The sequence below is a fragment of the Phyllostomus discolor genome, chromosome 1, assembly GCF_004126475.2.
Source record: "Phyllostomus discolor isolate MPI-MPIP mPhyDis1 chromosome 1, mPhyDis1.pri.v3, whole genome shotgun sequence".
NCBI lineage: Eukaryota > Metazoa > Chordata > Mammalia > Chiroptera > Phyllostomidae > Phyllostomus > Phyllostomus discolor.
The window spans coordinates 191,558,229-191,581,372 of NC_040903.2; the positions used below are offsets into that span (position 1 = coordinate 191,558,229).

Here is a 23,144-nt window from a genome sequence, read left to right on the forward strand (position 1 = left end):
GTAAAGAGGAAAGGAATTACTTAATTAAAAGTTATGTAGGTTTAGAGTAATGGCAGAATGTTGCCATTAAATCCCAAAGTCCCTTTAAAACACCACAAACACACACACACTCCTGCCTCCCCTTGCCAAACTAAGCCAGTCAGGGGTACCATAATAGAAGTCCGTAGCTCCGCTAGGCTCCCCTTCTTAATCCAAAACCATGTCCTCATGGTGGGCCAGGGAATCCTTCTTCATCCTTTCACACCGCGTGGCCACCAGAGAGAGCTGCTGCTGCATTCTGCTTTCCTGCTTTCAAAGCCGAGTGGTCAAGACAGCTCTTTCTCTGCTCCCAAAGCGAGTGGTTAAACCCCAGTGTGGCTGCCACGCCTGGGTTTAAATCCTGGCGGGGATCTTCCTCTGTAACCCCATTTCCGACTCTTCCCATACTGGGTTACACCTGCCCTAGTCTGTTTTTTTCTGCCTTTCTCTGCTGCCATTGTTAGTCGGGGCCAGCCTGACCCGGTGATTCAGAGGCTGCCTCCAATCTGCTCTCTTGCAGGCAGGCGCAGAAAGGCTCTCAGGCTACCTCGCATCTCGCACTACGTAGCCTCTCCAGTTCGAGTCATGCCCACCTCCCTGGCTCCCAGTGCGTGCACAGCTGTAATATTATTAAACCACTGGCCGAATTCCTTAGATAAATATCCAAAGTCACTCTCAGTGGCCCTGCTCCATTTCCCTCATTCCCCAAGTGATTGCTATGGGGGTTTTCTCTATTTTGGGGGACTTTCAGCTCAAGGCCCCATTACAGTCTTAGTTACTTATTTGCTAGTTTGTACAAATCCAGGGTCTTTGACCCAGGGGTAGATAGGGGAAATAAACTCCCTCTCACCATTTTTTAAAGATGGCTTCATGAGTCTGGGGAGGGTTTCATTAGTCCAGCTTCAGCTGCCTTGTCTGTGAATCTAGGTGAATTCATAGGGAAGGTGATCCTGAAGAGTTTCTAGGATAGAAAATGGAAATTAGTTGTAAGTACATGCTTATTATTACTAAAACAAAACTTTGGGATATTCTGGAATCTGTAAGGAACTAATAGATTCACATTACTATGTTTAGTAATCCCACAGTGCTGAGAAAGCACATATTGAATTAATGAACAGGAAAATACTACATGTGTACAAGAAGCTTTGAAAAACCATAAACTTTTATTTCAGCACATTTATGATGCAATATTTCAGCTAGAATTTTGGAAGACTTTTTTTGTTTATTTTTACATTATGCATATGTTTTGTTTCAAGTTGGCATGTGGTCACTAATGTAAAACTTTTAACTTTCCTTTTATACAAGGGCTGTGCAGTAACTGGGAACTAATAACAAAAAGCTTTAGTCCGAATCCATTCTTCTTCACTTTAATGAATGGTAATTCCATTCTTCCAGATGCTGACCCATTTAGTCAAGAAATCCCTTCAGCTCCTCTTTTGAACTACATCTTGGGTTCAGTTACTTGTAATCACATGAGCTATTCTTTAGGTCAGGGCACCATCATCTCTTACCTGGACCACTGCACTAGCTGATCTTGTTTTCACCCTGGCCCATCTGCAGCATCTTCTCCATTTAGTAGCCAGAGTGATTCTTTATAAACAAGTCAGATCATGTCCCATCCTGCTTCTAGGCTTTTACTAAATGAAATCCACTAAAACCCACAGACTTAAGGATCTTGTGTGATTTTGGCCCCTGGCTGTCCCTCTGACCTTATTTCTTTTTTATTCTCCTTCTTGCTTCTAGTGTTTCGGCTACATTAGCTTCCTTGTTATTCCTCAAACACCCCAGGCATCTTCTTACACCTGGGCTTTTGTTCTTGCTATAATTCTCTTTCTGTTCACTGTTCCACTGGATATCCACATTGTTCATTTTTTTCATCTCCCTTAAACCATTGCTCAGAGTCACCTTATTGAAAAGAGGCTTTCCCGGAGCACATTGCGTAAAATGGGCCGAACTGCCCTCTGTGACGGTCTGTCCCCTCATCCTGGTTCACTTTTCTTTAGAGCACTTATTATCTGATGTATGGTATACGGTATTTCTTAGTCTCTCTCAGTAGAATGTAAGTTCCATGAGGGGAGGTTTTGTTTTGTTTTGTTGTTCATTGCCATATCCTTAGCACCTAGAACAGTGCCTGGCTTTCAGTAGGTCCTCAATAAATATTTGTTGAATCTTGAGTGCGTCCTTTGAAAGGAATACTTTTTATAAAAAAGATGTCCACTAGATGGCATTACTTTCAAACTTTATGTAATTAATGTCTGGTAGCAAAAGATAGATTCTTTTGTGTTACTCCAAACAAAACAGATCTTTGTGATGAAGATTGTCATGAGAAATTGCTATGATTGATATGAGGCATATAGAATACTACACTTACATTTATTTTTTAAAAAAGATTTTATTTATTTTTAGAGAGAAGGGAAGGGAGAGAGAAAGAGAGAGAGAGAGAAACATCAATGTGTGGTTGCCTCCTGCGCGCCCTCTACTGGGGACCTGGCCTGAAACCCGGGCATGTGCTCTGACTGGGAGTTGAACCTGAGACCCTTCGGTTCATAAACCAGTACTCAATCTTCTGTGCTATACCAGCCAGGGCTACATTTGTATATTTGTACATTTTTAGATTTCTAAAATTAAAAATACATTTAAAGAAACTTATAGAAAGTTAGAGCATATTGGCCTGTTAGTAACCATTTGATACAGTTATTTAGCCTGGTAACATGGTTATTGTTTTTTATCTCTGCACAGTTCCTAAGTTTGCAAGGTTATTGACCTTAAGTTTGTCTAAGCTCATTAAGCTTGACCTTAAAGTCACCACCATCCCACTTAAACCTTTTGGCAAAAACCATATACAATTTTATTTCCCCTCTACCATTTCTAATGGTTATTAACATCAGTAAGGCTCTTTTAGCTTATTTCACTCCAAACCAGATAAATTGTGTATTTTTAGGATAGAAAGAGAAAATACTCCCATTGCTTGGTAATGGAGTATCTGATGTATTTAATATCTAGAAGTAAATTTTGTCATCAACAAGAACTGTGGACTCTACATTTCATGGTATTAGAGATATTGCCACTAACCCTGCTCTTCACCAAAGCACTAGGGAAGGAAGAAAGTATGATAACTATGAGTAAACTATGTCCATGTCGTGGCCACCTTCCTTCTGGGGGATGTCACTGGAATGAGAGAGCAGTAATGAGATCCAAAGCCTTAAGCCCCTAGTTGAAATCCAGCCTAGTGTTGGAGGCAGAAAATGATTGTCTGTCAGCTGTTCAGCTGTTGCCAGTGAGTTAGGTACTCTCAATCTGCTTGCTAATCAGCTGGGCATCCAAATTTGGAAAACCTTCTGTGTTTCTGATAGATGTTGTCATACCTGTCCTTAAAAATCAGTGGGTTCCAGGTGCCAGGGCTTTTTAGCTGATTTCTCTGACTAAACTCAGCAAATAATTGCACTAATCAGAAAATTTACATGTTTTCCCAGACCCCCAAGAACGCCTGTCCTGCCTTTGCCAGCACCGTCACTTTTCTTCTTCTTGCTCTCGTCACTTACTGCATTTCCGTTTTCCCCAGTTCCTGTGCCTTTCTCAAGAACTTCTCTTCAATGGTCATTGGTCATTTGATCCATTTGGTTCTCTTCACACGTGCTTACTTCTAAAATAACTTTTCTTCATCCTGTTCAACCTAACAGTGTTTCTTCTTTTCAGATTGCTTAAAATATGCTTTACAGATGCTATTGACTAGGTTTCTTTAATGTTTCCCTCTTCCTGTTTTAGATTTTTCTCTTCCATTTCTGATTATGGCATATTGAGGAACTTATTTTGTTGATCGATTTAAAGTTCTCAGCCTCTTCTTGGAACTTATTAACTATCTAGAAATGAAAACACTTGTTCTTTTGTGCTTTGTGTCTTTAAATGGAGCCTAAAATGTAGGATGGCCTTTGTGTTCCCAGTCTTTTTCCCCAGTTGCCCTTGGGTGCTTAAGTGTGGTACTGATACAGTACCATTTTAAATGGGTAGTTATGCCCAAAGATTTACATTTTTACATTTTTAACCAGAAATATTGGAAGTTCCTGGTATTGCTCTCCATGTCGCATGCTGTTAGTGATGATAATTGCTTCTGTGTCAGCTTGTCATTGTCCTATGCCTACCCCAAGCATTAGATCTAGTTTTTGAGGTCAGAATTCAATGTTTAGAAAATCACTTTTTTATTTACTAAGAAATATTGGACCACATTTATTTGCACAGAAAATAATTTTGTGTTTACCAAGGACCTACTGGATAGCATTTATTTGGTATGTATATTTTTGGTCTGAGACATGGAGACTTACTGATATTTGATTATTAGAGTGATAATATTCTACATTTGTCAAAATACATTTTCTCATGAAAATGCAAGCATTTTTCTTATTTTTAATTACTTTTTTATAAAGTTCATACTACACTCTTTTTTAAAAGATTTTATTTATTTTCAGAGAGAGGGGAAGGGAGGAAGAAAGAGAGGGAAAGAAACATCAATGTGTGGTTGCCTCTCACGTGGCCCCCACTGGGGACCTGGCCCACAACCCAGGCATACGCCCTGACTGGGAATCAAACTGGTGACCCCTTGGTTCGCAGGCCAGCGCTCAATCCACTGAGCTACACCAGCCAGGGCACATTTTTCTTATTTACTAAATGTATATTATAGCTACTAGTGAAAATGTCATTTACAAAAAATATTTATTCCCAGAAACATATTTATTCTCAGAGGCATTGTTGCTTGCTCAGCATTAGATGAGATCTAAAAGCCTTGGCTGGTCTCATGCTCTGGCCGCTAACCTCTCTCGGTGCGTCTGTTGCACGCTGGTGTATGAAGCCATTTTGCTTGTACCTGCTCTCTGGAAAAGGCTGTTTTTGTTCTGGTGGTCCTTGTGACTTAAGAGTTTCCTAAGTAGAATTCATTAGAGGCTCAGCCATGTGGCCTTAAATATCATTGGCTATTTTCACTTATGCTGTTTTTTTTCTTCCACAGACTGATTGAGATAGCAGAATCTCGTTTCCCCAGATATTTTAACACTGAGGAAAAGTTACTTTTGACAAGCAGTAAAGTTTATCTTTATCGGGAACTCAGCTGTGATGAAGTTCTTCAAAGGTATGCCATTTTAGAGTTTGGTATTTTAGTAATACTTTGAAGATTTATTTTTTGTTTTTCATGTTTTCAGTTTCTGAGTGAAAAAGAAAAGCCCCTACATACTAGGATTATAGGAAATAATTATTGCTGTGTTCTTCTTTATTCACCATGGCTTGTTGTTGAAGTATTTCTTTAAAAATGAAAAAAGAAAATGAAATGAATTAAATAGTTTATGCTAATTTAGAGGTGTATTGATTACCGTTTCATTAACAAATTATCCCAAGGTGTGGCAGCTTAAAATGGAAAACATATGTTGTCTCATATAGTTTTTGAGGGTTAGGTCGCTGGGAGTGGCTTGGCTAGGTATTTTTGGCTGAGGGTTGCTCAAAAGCTTGAAGTCGAGCTGTTGGCCAGAGCTGTAGTTATCTCAAGGCCTGCTTGGGGCTGGAGATTCTTGGAAAATTCCAAGGTCACTCATGTAGTTGCTGGTTGGTCTCCCTTCTTCCCAGATGTTAGCCAGGGGCTTTGGTTCTGCACCTTGTAGGCCTCTCCATGGGGCTGTTTATAACACAGCCACCTGCCTCCCCCAGAGTGACTCATCTGAGAGAGCCTGGGTAAGTGAGAGAGGGTCCAAGGTGGATACTGTCGTCTTTCATAGAAATAAATGTGGGGCCCTCACGTACTCTCAGAAATGAGGGGTCCTCACTTTGTCATATGCTGTTGGTCACAAGATCCACCCTAGTACAGTGTGAGGGAGAAACTCCTCAGGGTGTCAAGACGGGATGGGAGTCAACGGGGGCCATTTTGGGGACTGGCTACCACACATTTAGGAATTTTCCCCTAAATATGGAGCTTTGGCAATATCATAGGAGAACTAAGGAATGAAAACATTTTGGTTTATTTTCAAAAGTGCCATATGTATAGAAGAGATATATGAAAATAAGTTATGGATAGTGGAAAATAAGTTTATTGGATAGTGGCAATCATTACTATAACTTAGGAAAGAATAATTTGTTGTTTTTAAGTTGGTCAACCTTTGCAATGCCCTATTTTTATTATTACTTAAAATTTTCTACTATTTTACAAATTCCACTTTTACAGGATTGAATCCTTAGAAGAAGAAATTATTTCAAAAGGAGTTAAACTTGTGATTGTTGACTCAGTTGCATCTGTGGTGAGAAAGGAGTTTGACACACAACTTCAGGGCAACATGAGAGAAAGGAACAAGTTCTTGGCAAGAGAAGCAGCCTCCTTGAAATATTTGGCTGAGGAATTTTCAATCCCAGTAAGTTTTTCTTTTTCTCTTATTTTCTTTACCTTTTATTTAAAAAAAATATTAAGTTCACTGACGTGATATCAAGTAATGTAATTGGAAGGAAATGTAAAACCTTTCTAAAGAGCCTAGTCTAATTGCTATAACAAGTATCACCATCTTATTACATTTGTTCATTTATTGAGATTATCTTTCCCTTTTTACAGTTTGAGCCTGGAGTGGATTTATTTATTTATTCATGTAATACTGTATGAGTTTCAAGTGTATGACATAGTGATCAGACAGTTACATGATGTACAAAGTGATCAGCCCATTACTGTTACTTGACTTTCAGTAGTGGGAGTTATGATCAGGAATGAAGATGAGGATATATTGCAAGAGTTTGTGGTGGGTAAGCTGGAAAATACAAGTGTTTACTGAGTTACATTCCCATTAGCAGTGTGTGGGAGAGTTCTACTTGTTCATCAGTTGTACCAACATTTAGTATTGTCAGGCTTTTCTGTTTTAGCCACATATCATCTCAACAGAAGATAAGAATTCCTTACACTGAGATAAAATTTAGTTACGACTTTATAACTTCTAGATTTGTGTTTGGAAAATTAAAATCTTGGACCTTATAACATAAAGAATATGCATCAATAGTGTAAACTACCACACAGCCTTTGAGATTTATAAACTCAAGCAATAAGTCAATGGAGAAAATGTGGCATTAAAAGGGTTTTGCATATATTAGTGGCTTTTAAGTTCATATTTTAGCTTATATGATGTAATTCCTGCTGAAGTCAAGTACAGTAAAGTTTATCACGGATGATGCTCATCTTTTAGATTTTATTGTAGTTGCTTAAAATGATAACTCAAATTCATGTTTTCCCTGGTCAAGGAGAATAAGGGAATTTAAAAATATTTTATATCACCCTGACGAGTGTTGCTCAGTTGGTTGGGCCTCTTCCCACAAAGTGAAAGGTTGCCAGGTCCAGGGCACAAGCCTGGGTTGGGAGTTTGGTCCCCAGTCGGCGTGTGTGTGAGAGGCAACAGTCCATGCTTCTCTCACATGCTGATGCTTCGGTCCCTCCCTTTCTCCCTCTCTTCCCCTTTAAGAGATAAGCAAATAAATATTAAAAAATATTTTATATCAAAGGAGAATAAGGGAATTAAAAAATATTTTATATAGTTACTTGATGAAAAAGTATATATGCTTATTTTATTAATTCATATGTATACACTGGCTCTGGAAGCTCCTAAAGAAACTGCTGGTTGCGTCTGGAAAAGGAAAGTGGGGACCGGAAGGCAACTTAACTTTTGATGAAATAGGTCTCATCCAATTAGTCATCCTATCTTACAGATACTACCCAATACCTCTTCAATTTAAACCTGCTCTTCATCTTTTAGCACTTCTGGTTGGCTCCATTTCAGTGTACGTTCAGTACCTGGTTACTCACTACCACCTTCAGTGGGGTTCCTCTGGCTCCTGGTGGTCAGGAGTCCTGGCTTTGAGTTGGATGTCGGTTTGAAGCATAGCCTCTCTGTTTGCTAATTTTATGAACTTGAGTAAGTTACTTATCCTAGCTCCAACTCTTAGTTTTTCATTTGAAACAGGGAATAATAATATCTGACTCACGGGGGTGTGACGGCTTAATGAGATAATGTCTGCAATGGTCTTTACACGATGTTTGACACATTCAGTAAAAGGTAGTCATTAATTATTAATTTTAGTGGTTACCTCATTCCAGATGCTTGGTATGTTTTATCTCTCTTTTCCTAATATTTATTTTCACAAGGTTTCACGCTCCTCAAAAGGAAAAATCATGTCTTGCTCACTGTCATATCTTCTTTGGGCTGTTTTGTTGGTGGATATTGTTATTGCCTGGATCCTCCTACACCCGGTTAACTCACTCGTTCTTTGGATCTCTGACTCTCCGTTTTTAATCCCACCCTCAGCAGTTGTGCACAACACTCAGTGCTAGGCACTGTGCTATCATAAAGATGAATAAAACATAGTCTTTGCCCTTAAGGCTTCCATAAATAAGTTAATTGTAGGAGACAAATAAATAAATTAATTTAGCTCTCTGTAGTATAATGGAGAATGAAATAAGTATGTATCTTGTGTACTGTTCTTATTCTGTTTCTAACAGATATGTAAGTAATTTGGTACCCACTTCTTTGTCCTTTCTTGGGACTATAGATTACACAGAGAAATAAAGGCAGGTAGCATAGATCTTCATGGGCTCTAGTTAAACTCTTTATTACGTCTAACCTTGGCCCTTGCTGTCCATTCTTATTCAGGAAGAGAGTGCTTGTTTGGAGACAGATAGATAGTGACTAGGCTGTTAAAGCACAAGCATAATTCCCATGTTGTTGCTCAGAAAAAATTAGAAATGAAAGGAAGTTGTGGCTCTTAGTCTTTAGTGTTACTGAAGCTGGAAAAGCTAGTATTCATGCTGCCTGTCACTACCAGAACCGATAAATAGAGACAAGGATTGAATCTTTACAGGTGCTCTATTCAGATGCCAGTGATCTGAGAAGATGGTGAATTATGTACCCTCAAAAACCGTTTTAGGTAAGGATTTGGATAAAAGGTTAATCAGATAAGAGTTGCATTCAGCAGGGATTTTCCTAGTATTTCTTTATCTGCTGATCAACAGTTCTTTGTCTCCATCACAGAAGTTCCCTCCTTAGAACACAATTGCTTAGATATCATTGCCGACCCCCTGGGGCATGGAGTTGAATTGCTTATAGACCACCTGTGGTCACGCATTCTGGTTCCTAGAATAACACCTTTCCACCTGCTTTACTCACTTAAGCCTATCAACTCAAGCTACAACTAAAATCTTTAAATCTTGAGTTCTGGTGGTACATTAATCACTTAAGCCCTATCACTGGATCATTAATGATTGATTTGAATTAATGATTGGGATTTGAAGTCCCTTTTAAGATCAGGAACCTTACTTAGCATCTCAGAGTTTTAGCATCATTTGTGTTGTTTTACTGGCAAAAGTAAGTAGTTGTTGAAATTGTTCTATCTTATTTAAATAATCCAGTTATTTATTTATTTATTCATTTATTATTTGAGAGTGGGAAGGGAGGGAGAAAGAGGAAGAGAAACATCCGTTGGTTGCTTCTTGTCCACACCCTGACTGGAAACTGAACCCACAACCTAGGCATGTGCCTTGACTGGGAATCAAACTGGTGACCTTTTTACTTTGCCAGTGATGCCAGTCAGCTGAGCCACATGAGCCAGGGCTAATAATCTACAGTTTTAAAAGGCTGTTAATAAATAGCTGTGTCTTACTGAATACTTACTTTTGTTTCAGGTGTTACAGTGAATGCATTTAAAACACTTTTTATTTAATACTTTAAATAATTTTGTGAGTAGGTTATGTTATTCCTGTTTTATAGATGAAGACATTGAGGCTTATCGGGGTTAAATAACTTTCCCAGAATCACATGGCTACTAAGTGGAAGGGGTAGGGTTTGAACTCAGATCTGTTTCATTCCAGTGCACGTGTTCTTATTCACAATAGGACGTTGCTTTCTAGTGCGGAAGTCACGATTATTCTGCTCCCTTGCCTCTTATTGACTAAAAGCTATTCAATACTCAGAACTCTTTCTTTCAGTCTTTTTTCAGTGAAAAGTTTCACACTTTGCTTTGTGCTTTGTTGCTTTTGCTTCTGTTAGTGGTACCAGTATTTCAACTAAGAGAAATAATTGAACACTTGAAGCTTTGTTTTCATTTTCACTTCTGTGGAAATCATATGTGTATGTTAATATTAAAATTAATGCCTTTTATCTGCCAGTCAATATGCTAAAGATTTGTTGGGTATCTGTTTTCTAAAGCTGAAATAGTCAAACTCGTAGCGAAGTCCTGTGATAAGTCTGCTGTCTTAGAAAAATAATTACTAAATATTTGTACTTTGGACCTCTTTTGGGGAACATCTGAAGTACAGACAACCTCCTAAGATTCTGCTTTGAGGTTTAATGAAGACTTAATATGTGTTGTGACTGGACAGGAGACATTCTAGTTTCATGCATTGCCAGATGTGTCCAGTAAAATCACTGCTCATGGACTTAATGAAAAGTCCCTAGGAGCTTACAACTTAAGGTAGTTTTTATAAGCATCACGGCTCAAAGGATCTTTGGTGCATGTATTCAAGGGAGGGGCAGTTCCGACATGAACTGGCAAGTGATGCTTGCAGTCGTGTGGACCGAAGTGCACTCTTTTAAAGAAATAATGAAAATGTTATAATGTGAAAATGCTTTTTTTTTGTTCCTAGCTTTAAGCTCCTAAAATTGGTTTCATTTCTGAGACTGTATTATAATGAATCTGTTTTTTTTGTTTTCTTTGTGATGTTTAGCTTAGTTTACTGCATCGTCTAGTGATGGGATTGGCCTTCCTTACATTAGAAATGACAGTTTTGTGCCCAACGATAGACTCTTCTTTCACTTTTCTCTTCCAATCTGTAGAAATCATGTGTTTAGAAGTAAACATCACACCGAGTCAGCCTGATACAGTAGAAAGCACCCAGAATTTCAAGTCAGAAGATACAAGTTTAAGTACAGGCTGTGTTTCAGCCCGCTGTGTGGTCGTGGACCAGCCACTTCTCCTTTCTGAGCCTCGGTGTCCTTCTCTGTAGAAAGGGGATAAAGGTTCCTGCCTCATAAGGTTTATTATTATTTTTGCTAATAGTATTAGTAGACAAATAATAGTAAATATACAGGGTCTGACACAGTAACACCCCCTGTTTATTACAAAATATTTTACTACAAAATCATAACCATGTAATTCTGTAACATAACAATGGCACACTGAAGCATACCATATGACATTGCAGGTGAAATGTTCAAATTAAAACTGTAAATCATTACACCCATATTATTACCCAACCAACCACACTAAAGCAGGCCTCACCTCTGCCAGACCCTGTATATTGCTAGATTACTAATCTTTATGGAGGTTTTTACAGTTTGCAAAGCACTTTTATGCCATAATTTAAGGGAAATAAATATATGTAGATATACAAACACATGTATATACACTTGACCCTCTGTATCCATGGGCTCTGTATCTGCAGATTCTGTCAACCTGGGGTCAAAAATATTTAAAAAGAAACCACAGGTTACGTTGCTGCTGGTGTGTACTGTGTACTTAGGCCTACCATGGCTGCTTCTGTACTGAACACATACAGAATTTTTTTTTCTTGTCATTATTCCCTAAACAATACAGTATAAACGACTACTTATGTAGCATTTACGTTGTAGTTGGTATGATAAATAATCCAGAAATGATTTAAAGTATACAGGAGGATGTGCACAGGTTAACTGCAAATGTTGTGCCATTTTCTATAGAGGACTGGAGCTCCCTTAGATTAGCATCTGCAGGGGGTCCTGGAGCATTCCCCCGGACACCGAGGGGTGGCTGTGTGCGTGTGTCTGCATCTGTCTGTGTGATGTATAGGTGTGAGAGCACTTTGTAAATTCTGTGGCATTATGTGAATATTCGTTGACATTTTCATAATCAGCTGAACCCGGATTAGTGGCTGTTTTCGCTTAAGTTATTTCAATGATAAGTCAGGGTTTTCTAAATTCAGATAATGAACTCCTATTTACTTAAACTAGTTTGGGAATGCTTTCTTTTAAGATTTACTTTAAAATTAAAGTTGACATCTGTCTGATTTCTGTATTATACGTATTGTTTAAAGAATAGACATAGTGGTTCAGTAAAAGTCTCCAGGTAAGTGATCAGGAGTGCTTGGGGGCTAGTATCATTTTGGGGAGCTGCAGTGAGGTTCCTGCTCTCCTAAGAGTAAGTTTATCATTTAGTGATAAACCAATGTGATTGTTTAAGAGTAAATATTTAGGAGCTTTATGTTTACAAAATACCCTGCAATTGTTAATTAGCCTACTCCAATGTTTATCTCTGTATTTCGTGCAGGATTTCCAGACACGGTTGGGATGGCTTATATTAACTCTGGAGTTAGTTGGTATTTGTCTGTATAGTATAGGGATCTTCAAAGCTTATTTGATTGTTCAATTGCACTTGCATTTTCCCAGGAAAATTATCCTGAAAAACTCCAGAAAAAAAATTATAAAACCTGTTCTGTTTGTTTCAGAATCTGAAAGTTTCTAGGACCTATAAGTTCTAAAGTATGACTTAACATGTTCAGAAGTTAAATAGATATTTTTAGAGTCACCATTATTTAAGGCATTTTGTAATGATAAGAGTCTTTGCCTTTAAGACTCTGTTGTATTTTCTTAGTGGATATAGACTCATTTAAGAAACGACCCACACGGTAGGAGCTAGTAGGTAATAAGTATTAAGTAAGCAGTTGCGGCAGGTACTGTTGTCTGCCTACCCAGTGCTCATTTCCATCTTTCCCTGGTTAATTGAACCAGGCTGTTTTTAGCGACGTTGTGCCCACCTTAACCAAAAGTCTGTGGCAGTCGTGTTCTTCTTCAGTGGCAGGTGGGCAATGAGACCTAGTTCTGCCCCACGTTACCTGCTTTAGTTCTTCATCACTATTTAATAAATTACTCTGATATGTACCGACTCAAAATCAGTTACCACTTAGTATTTCCCGTATGGGCCAGGAATTCAGATAAAGCCACTGGGGACAGACTGTTTCTGCTCCATCAGGCCTGAGGCCTCAGCCAGCAGACTCAAAGACGGGGCTGGAATAGCACGAAGGCTCGTTCATGCTGTTTGGCAGTTAATGCTTGTGTCTACTGGGGGCCCAGCTAGAACATTCACTCGTGGTTTCAGCGTGGTCACTGGGGTTGAAGAGCTTCCTGAGACGGAGCCCCAGATGGAGGCGATGTTCTTTCTGCAGCCCTGCCCCGGAAGCCTGCTGCACTGTGTTGGTGGAGACTGTCACAGGTGCCCTCCCAGATTCAAAGGGAGAGGACACGACTTTTCAGTTGGCGTGTCTGTTGCATTGTAAGAAGAACATGTGGGATGGGATAAACATATTGGTGTGGCCATCTTTGAAAAATACAGGTGCCACCACATTTAAGGGAAGGCTTATTAGTAGGGAGGGGGAAGCTTCTAGGAAAGCTTTTATCTCTGAGGTAAAAGGGAAGTGATATTTCTGGCCCGGTCCTCTGTTGTTTATTCCTTTCTGCCTTGAAGGAGCAGCAGCCACGTTGTACCCATGAGGTTACAAACCAGTCTGCTGAGGATGTTGACATCATTGGATGTCAGCCCTGGACTAACTGCTTCCAGACTTTTTTTCCCGTGAGGCAAATAAATAGCTATTTGTTTAAATTAGTATTTGTAAGGCTTTTAGCTTTTTAAAATTTGTTTTATTTTTATGTTTTAAACTTTTTTTAAAAAAAGACTTTCTTTTTATTTTAGAGAGGGGGAGGGAGAGAGAAGGAGAGGGAAAGCAACATCAATGTGTGGTTGCCTCTAGCAAGACCTGTACTGGGGACCTGGCCTGCAACCCAAGCTTATCACCTGACTTGGAATCGGACTGACAGCCCTTTGGTTCACAGGCTGACACTCAATCCACTGAGCCACACCAGCCAGGGTATTTTTTAAACTTTTTAAGTATGTTTTTTTTTTCCCATTACCACTTATTCTCCTCATATCTTCTTCCACCTCCACCATCTCCAGCCCCCCAATTTATTTTTTATTTTTTAATTACAGTTACCATACATTATTATATTAGTTTCAGGTGTACACTCTAGTGATTAGACATTTATGTAACTTATTAAGTGATCATCTCAATAAATCTCACACCCATCTGACACCAGTCTAATAATTAATGTATAGTGTCAGATAGGTTTTTAGTTTTTTATGGCCAATCATAATTACCAAATCTCATGGTTGTCAGCCTTGAGCATCCCTAGGACTCACTTGGGTGGCTCCCTAGGGCTGACTTAAAGGGGGGGTGGAACTCTCCCTTTGGGATGGACGATAAGATCAAAGTATTACAAATGCTATGAACAAATATATGCAGGCGAAAAAAATGCGAAGATCTTTTTTTTAGGACTTCTGAAGCCTTACGTTTTGACCAGCCTTTCCCCATTTTGCCCACCCCTCCCCTGCTAATCACAATTCTACCCTTCATTTCTGTGATTTTGACTTTTTTTGTTTTAAAGATTCCACATATAGCCCTGGTCAGTGTGACTCAGTTGGAGTGTCGTCCCTGTAAACCAAAAGGTTGCGGGTTTGATTCTCAGTCAGGGCACATGCCTGGGTTGCGGTTTTGGTCCTGGTTGGGGCACGTACGAGAGGCAACTGATCAGTGTTTGTCTCTCACGTCGATGTTTTTCTTCCTCTCTCTGGCCCTCCTTTCCCCTCTCTCTAGAGTCAATCAGCATGTCCTTGGGTGAGGATAAAAAAAGAAAAGAAAGATTCTACATATAAATGGATCATTGTCTTTCTCTGTTTGACATTTTTCAATAACATAATGTCTTCCAGTTTCATCTGTGTTGTCACAAATGACAGAATCCCCCCTTTTTTAAGGCTAAAGAATATTCCAGTGTGTTTCTTCACCCATTTATCAGTTGACACTTAGGTTGTTTCTGTATCTCAACTATTGTGAATAATGCCTTTAAAATTTTACCTTTGACTACATTTGTGTAGTGCCAGATTAGTGCAGTGACTCGAATTAGGAACCAATTAGAATTCAAATTGAAAAGCATGGATCTATATCGGAAGATAGCCTTGTATAATAATTTATATTGTGCATTATAGACCTGGAAATAGTGAGCCCAGTCTGTAAAATGATCCCATTCCTTTAGGATTACTAGTTTAAACAAAAATTTCTTATCTGTTAGTGAATTATGACTGAGATGTTTTGCCAACTTTCTTCCTGGGAGCAAGTGCCGCACAAACTTTGAGCCCATGCAGTTGGCCCCAGCCTTTGCTGTCTGTTTGCTGGCACGGAGGGCTTCTTACAGAGAGCATCGCACTTCCCGGGTCTCAGAGTCCTGTGAGGCAGGACAGTGTTAAGGTTCCAATCACTCAGCCCACATTTTTGGTGGTATTGCTTTCAGGGATCGCTGATGCAGTTTATGCGACCCTGATTTTTGATTAAACTAAGTGGCAGATGTTTGGCATTTGTGACACATGTGGCTAAAAATCTTTTTTAGATATTTTTCTCTACAAGTTGTTGCTCTGGATTATTAGAGACATATCACAAAGTTCACTCTAGGGGGAAGTTTTGCTTCTATGCAAAGATGGATTCATGAGCAAAGCCCAAATTTCCTCATTCATTCATTTATATATTCTACAATATGAATTTATTTACATTTTAATTTTATTTATTTAGTTTTAGAAAGAGGGGAGGGGAAGGAGACAGAGAGGGAGAGAAACAGCGTGTGAGAGAGAAACAGTTGCCTCTCACATGCCCCCAACCAGGCACCTGGCTGGCAACCCAGGCATGTGCCCTGACCAGGAATTGAACTGGCGACCTTTCAGTTTGCAGGCCAGCACTCAATCCGTTGAGGCACACCAGCCTGGGCTGAATTTCTTTCTTAGTTTACCGCTAGGCTACTATATAATCTGTTGCCATTTTTATTCTTATTATGCTAGAACTTATAGATTCTGATTAACTTCTCTGTCATTTTAGGTTGATAGAAGTATTTTGAAATTATAGTTATACTAGAATATGAACAAAATGCTAATAGATGAAGGAGCTTAGAAGCCACCTTGCAGCATGATTTTAAGTACTAAAAGCCATCTTATAGTAAAGGTTATAAATGGGATTTCTAAAATCAGAAAAAGTTGATGCATAGGTTCAGAACAAAATGACACTTTGGTGGGACAAGGGAAGAAAATATTTACTTACATTGGATGTCATTTACTGCCTGCTAAGCATCGTTTTTTCTTTCTTCCATCCTAATGGATCCATGATTTTTCCCGTGTAACCAATAAGCATCAGGAAACTTGATTCCACTCTCAGTTCAGGGGTAGGCCTCGTTGGTCCAAAGGTTATCTACTCTCCCTTGCCAGTCAGTGGTTCAGGCGTGAGCACCTGACCTAATTCTGGAGAACAGGGTACAGGGAAAGTCTTTTAAGCTTCTGGGAATGTTCTTGCACTTACCGGAGATCCGTGGGAAGATACTTTGTATCTTCTGCAGGACGTGATCAAGGAAGTGTGTGGCCCTGGTTATTATTGTCAGACATACTGAATCCAAGAAGATAGAGCTGGTTATTATGGTCAGACATGCTGTATCAAGAAGGTAGAGTCAGCCTTAGTGTGAAGCTGACATTTTGGAGGGTAGAGCAGAGAGAGAAGCTATGGGTCCTTCATGACATTTTTGAACAGCCTTTGCTCTGAGTTTCTAGATATGTTAATCTGTGTATTTCCTCGTGGTTTATGGTCCTTGACACTGAAATTGTGGTGCATTTACTGGCAGCATCAGCACCATCTGTGAGCCTGTTGGAAATGAATTTCTGCCCCAATCATAGGCCTACGGAATCAGAATCTCTCTCTTGATAGGATTTCCAGGTGAATCATATGCACAAAAAACCTGGAGAAGTGTTATTTTAGGCCACTTTGAATTGGCTTTTTATTTACTCACTAATGATAGCATCCTGATATGGTATCCTAGAGTTTTTTCTCTGAGTCACATCCTCCTTCAAGCATGCCATATGGAAATAATGAGGGGAAGGGGCAAGGCACCATTTCTGATTATATTGGACACAGCATTTATTGGATCCTGATAAAATTTTAAAAAGTCTTATCACACTTTGACTGATGTATGGTTTTTAGGGAGTGTTGCTTTTTATAGTTATTTTTAGATGAAACCTAAAACTGTAGTCCTTATTACTTGTGGTCAGAAAGACCCTAATGTTATTTTTGGCAAGTCAGGAGATATGAGCTTAGTGGCGCTGGCTGAGAGCCAGCTTTGGGAGTTGGATTTTACCTCCCTTAGGATTACTCCTTCTCATGCTCTCTGCAGCTCCATTTCTGTTTCAACTAGACAGAGTTTTGTGCTGTATTTCTATTCTAGAACCCTTAACCTCAGGGGAGTGACTCTTGCATACGGCTGCCTTTTAGACCAGATGTGTGTTTCAGTCACATGAATAGAGAAAGGAATTTTGTTCCACTGCTATAAACTGTAAGTTATCTGTGCAGATGAGTGTTAAATATAGCATGAGTAAATTAAATCCAGTAGCAATCTAGGAATTTTATATGAGAAAATTTTCCCAGTTTTTATACAGAGTTAGATGCGACATTCCAAAAAACAAAACATATTATAAAATTCTCATTTGCCCATTTTCTAAAGGCCTTAATAAGCCTGTGGCAGGATGCACTAGGTGATTTCAGCTCATAAATTAGATGATCATTTATATAGTTAACTGAGAGTGAGCTGTGTCTATGGTGTGCTTTAAAGGTCTGTATTTACTCAGAATGGTCTTAGTTGTAAAAGGAGTACTTTTAAGGGAAGTGCAACTATGCTAATTGATTTTATTTTATTATTACTTGTTGAGTTTATACTATGTGCTAGGCATTATGCTAATTACTATGAAAATTTATCTCTGATCCTAAAAAGTAAATGATTTTATTCCCATTTTAGACATGATAAAATTGAGACTGGAAAGATTAAGTGACACCCCTAAGATCACGTGGTTAGAGCCCGCGACGGGTGCCCCAAGCCCGTAGAGGCCCTCGAGGCACTCCCTGGCTGCTGAGCGGGGGACTGGCACATGTTGAACAGCTCACCGTGATAAAATGCGAGATGAAGTAAAATTAAAGGGAGAGAAACAAACAGCATTATTTAGTGAGAGCATAGAGGAAGAGGGCATGGATCTGACCAGGAAGATCAGGAAAAAATAGTTTGTCTTCCTTCCTATTGCTATTGTTCCTTAATAGGCTCCTCCTGACTTATTCTGTCGATGGTATCACCATTTTCTTGGTACTGAAAACTCGAAACCTTTGATACTTTAATTTTCTGCATATTCTCACATTTCATCAGTCTTTAAATCCTTTTAGTTCTTAATGGAGTTTCTTGCTGTTTCCGACTGTCCATTCTCCCTGCTACAATCCTAGTTTTGTCTGTCACTCACTGTACCATCTAGAATAGTAGTTGTCAACCGTCGGTGCACCTGAGATTCATCTAGTGGTCTTTGTCAATCTGGAGATTTGATTCATTAGTATAAGGTCACAGGTGATTCTGACGCATATCAAAGATGAGGACCACTTATCCAGGGCGGTGGTCTTCAAAATTTGATCTGGGGACCCCTGAGAGGTGGGGGGAGACCCTGAGGGTGTACGGAGTGGTAACTATTTTCATGATTATTCTAGGATGTTATTTGTCTTTTTCTCTGCACTGACATTTGCACTTGTAGTGCCTTCCACAAATAAAGGTCTTCACTGCTGCACACTTGTGGGAAAATGTAGTTTTGCTTGAGAATGTTCTTAATGAGTCAGTAAAAACCATTAATGTCATTAAATCGTGCCCCTTGAGGACTTGTTGTTACTCTGTTTGATGGTGTAAATGCTCATCAGGCACTTGTGTGTTCTGAAGTGTGATGGTTGTCTCAAGGAGCAGCACTTCGGCAGTTTTTTTTTTTTTTTCATTGAACACCATGACTGTTAAACAAACCATGATTTTTCAGACTTTGATATTTGACAGAAATTTTCCCCCAAATGAACAAAAACAATTTTATCATTGCTAGTGATAAAATTTAAGCTTCCAAGCAACAATGGAAATATGGAAAACTTTCCAATACTTAAAGACTTTTCCAATGAGGCTGACGGTATTTGAAATGTGTTAGCATTGGGAAGATCTTCCTAACAAACTTATTCCACGTGACCAGTGCATGGTATTATAAAGCATTCAAAGCGCAAGCTAGAACAATGGCTTTTAATGTAACAGCAAGTTCATTGATAAAGCTTCAGAGTCCAGGTTGCAATCTACCTCTAAAAAATGACCACATGAGTTTTGGTATACTCTCAAGGAAGAATAAGTCATTGAAACACTCCTTTTTCCAGCCACATATCTGTGTGAGGCCAGATTACCTTCAGGCACTTGAACCAAAACTGTCCATTGCAACAGATTGCAGAGGTAGACATGAGAATCTGGCTGTCTTGTATTGTGATTTGCAGACATATAAAACAGTGCCATTTTTTTCATGAGTTTTTTTGAAATACAGTTATATTTTGTAATGATATGTTTAAGTTAAAATACAAAGTGTTTAATATTGTTACCTTAACATAAATGAATAGATAAGTATTTAAGCACTTAATTAGTTTTAATTTCTAGTATGGCACAAGTGGATGAAAAGGGGCTCTGTAGTCAATCTGACCGAAAGTAACCTCACACGGTGATCTGTCAGGAATTCCTAGCTGGGCAGCTCACGGTGGGTAGTCCCCTCCCAGGCCTATAAAAGGTATATATTTGCCTTAAGCAAGCCCTGTCCATTGTTTTTGTGCATCTAGGTTAGTACAACTTTGAAATGCTTCTTTTTCAGAACTCTTGGAAGCATAACTGCCTTCATGAGAGTGCATAATCTTGTAAACTATCTTGTCTAGAGGGGTCCAACCCATGGCCTGTGAGCCGCATGCAGCGGGGGATGGCTATGAATGTGGCCCAAAACAAAATCGTAAATTTACTTAAAACATTATGAGACCTTTTGATGATTACATGTCACACTGTATTTAATGTGTGGTCCAAGATAGTTCTTCTTCCAGTGTGGCCCAGAGACGCCAAAAGGTTGCACACCCCTGTGTCCAATCGTAGAGATTTCTCTGTCTTGCTTTCTCCCAGGTTCATGTAATCTTCCTTACTCCTTCCTTAAATCCAAATGTATAAAATAAACTGTAAAACTGTCACTCACCAGAGCACTTGAGATCTTGCTTCCTGGCATGTCATCAGTTTGGCTCAAATAAACTCTTATAAAAATTCTCTATAGGTTTGGATTTTTCTTATGTCAACACAAATACCAGGGAATGTAACCCACATATAAAAAAGCTCTTTGGGAGCCTCAATAATTTTATGAGTGTAAAGGGGTCTGTAGTCAGTTCACTGTTCCCCCCAAAATATGTTCAAATCCTAACCCTGCTCCCTGTGAATGTGATTTTATTTGGAGATAGCATCTTGGCAGACATATTAAAGTTAAAATGAAGTCATAGTAGTTTTGGGTGGGCCTTCAATCCAATTACCAATGTCTTTTAAAGAGAAAGGAGATTTGGATCTACATAGAGGCACAGAGGAGACGCATAGGGAAGAATAGCAAATGGAGACAGGCAGAGATTGGAGTGATACAGTTATAAACCAAGGAAAAGCAAGGACTGGCTGGAAGCCACCAGAAACTGGGAAGAGGCAAGGAAGGATTCTTCCTTAGGACTTTTGGGAGTGTCAGTACCGTAATTTCAGACTTACAGCCTCCAGAGTTGTGAGAGAATAGATTTCTGTTGCGTCAGCCCACCCCATTTGTGGTACTTTGTTATGGCAGCCTTCAAAACTAATACAGGGTTGGTCTTGAGAACAGAAAGTTGAGAATCTTTAAACCAGGCTGTTATAAATAGCTTCCCACCTGTCTTTTCTCTCAGAGTTTGTCCTGTCAGTACACGTTGCTCACTTCTGCAGATTACTTATCCTAAAACAATTACTGTGCTTCCATATGAAGAAAATGTCAGTGGTTCCTTGTACCTAAAGTTCCAAGTGAAGTCCAGACTCTACGTTTGTGCTCAAAACCATTTATGATCTGGCCTTAACATACCTTCCCACCGTGCCTTCCACGTTCCCTAAGACGTACCCTTGGGAACGTTGGCCTGCGTGTGCATTCAGTGTGCCTTCCCTCGTCCGTTCATTCACCAAACAAAAACGCCTGACCTCACTGAGTTTTCATTCTAATACGGTGCTTTCTAACACCGTAAGCACTGGCCACAGGCAGCTATCCGTTTTAAATTAATTAAACTTAAAACTAAGGAAGATTCAGTAGCTACATTTCAAGTCTCCAATAGACCAGTGGCTACTGTGCTGGACAGCACAGACATAGAACATGCCCACACTGTAGGAGGTTCTTTTAGATAGTGCTGTTCACCTTGTCCCCAGATCACCGTGCACCTTTCTCCCTTTTCAGCACCCCTGACATGCCCTCCCCCGCACTGGCTCTCCCCGCCACACCCTCTGTCCCCTCCCTGCAGCTCCCTGGTGTGCTTTTCTTCACGTTACTCACCAAAATCACCCTTTGCTTCTGATTTAAATACTTCTTCTTTTAAGATTACCCTGGCTGGATCTGATCCCTTACTTCTTTTTCTGTACCACTGGTTTTATTCTGAGAGATGCTGGTACTGACCCGTGTCTGTCAGCTGGCATGCAGGGTAGACAGGCCTGGATAGGATTGGATGGACGGTGCCAGCTAGCTTACTGAGGGCACGGACCTTGTCCAAGAGGCTGTGGCAGACTTACTGTCATATTGTCAATAGAAGAAAAGGAGGAAAAAGACAGATGAAACAAACATTCCATGAATATATTAATCTTTAAATCTTATAATTATATTTAAAAAGTCCTCCCAGGCACACCTCTGTAGGTAGACAGAACCTTTTAGGAATAAGAATATATTTTTATAGTTAGGTGGGGTTTTTTTGTTTGTTTTTGGTGGGGCGTGGGTGGTCGTCTTCTGTTCCAGAGCCCCTCTAATTGTCTACTAGGCCTATCTTCTTGGTTGTCCCATAAGCTCTTCAAATTCATGCTCAGAACTGAACTTCGAATGTATGTGTAGCTCCTATTGGCCAAAGGTGAGAAAATGTGAGTTAAAAAAAAAATAAAACAACCAAGAAGCAAACAAACAAAAATATACCCCCCCACACAATTGATTGAAACACATTTAATACATAAAAATCATGTATATCATAATAAAAAGAAAATATTCAACATCTCATTGGAAACCATTGAAGAAAGTAGGGTACTAACTCCTTAGTTTGATAAGTGACAATTTAAAGAAAGAACTCAGCTTTTACCCTATCTTTTGTACTGACTGTTTCAGGGAGATTAAGTAACCCTCTACAGAAGAATCCTAGCTAACAAACAGGGAAGGAATGATGGAAATAGATCATCATTTTGGGGTCTCTAGCGAAAAAAGAAATCACTGATTTAGTCAATAATTATCAATTGGCCCTGGCTGGTGTGGCTCAGTGGATTGAGTGCCAGCCTGAGAACCAAAGGGCTGCTGGTTTGATTCCCCGTCAGGGCACATCCCTGGGTTGTGGGCCAGGTCTCCAATAGGGGGCCTGTGAGAGGCAACCACACATTGATGTTTTTCTCCCTCTCTTTCTCCCTCCCTCCCCCTCTCTAAAAAATAAATAACAATCTTTTAAAAAAGTACAGCACATACAATTATAAAAAATAATAATTATTAATGGATGAATTTTGAATAGGTTAAGTATGATTGTTCTGTTTCTTTACCTAAATATACATGATGCCTCTTTACCTAAATATGCATTTGCCTAAATAGTAGAAAGCTCTTCAGTTTGAATTTTCTCGTGATTAGATATAGAATATACTCTTCTTTTTGGCAAGAGTAACAGAAGTAATGTGTGTTCTTTTCAGTGTGTTACATCAAATGCTACATGATATTCTAACTTAGTGCTGGGAAGGTCTTGGTGCCTAACAGAGGGAGGAAGTGGAGTTGGAATGGACAGAGTAGGAAGCAAATAAGGAAGAAGCATCGGAATGATCAGAAAGACTGCTCAGTGAGAAAGAGGGCATGGTTTTGACTGATACCACATTTTATTATTCACTTGGTTAATCTGAGACTGAACCTCTGCTGAGTAAAGTAATAGAAATAATTCTAAAAGT

At 39.3% G+C, this 23,144-nt stretch overlaps 1 protein-coding gene across 4 annotated transcripts in view; it reads left to right on the top strand.

Moving 5' to 3' along the window:
* The window catches only part of RAD51B (RAD51 paralog B), a 504,851-nt gene that overhangs the window by 33,625 nt on the left and 448,082 nt on the right, over positions 1 to 23,144 (top strand). For all 4 annotated transcript variants that reach the window (XM_036011223.1, XM_028506147.2, XM_036011228.1 and 1 more), the window contains exons 6-7: positions 5,018 to 5,137; positions 6,218 to 6,401. In XM_036011223.1, the coding sequence (XP_035867116.1) occupies positions 5,018 to 5,137; positions 6,218 to 6,401 (304 nt within the window). The remainder of the gene's footprint in view (positions 1 to 5,017; positions 5,138 to 6,217; positions 6,402 to 23,144) is intronic.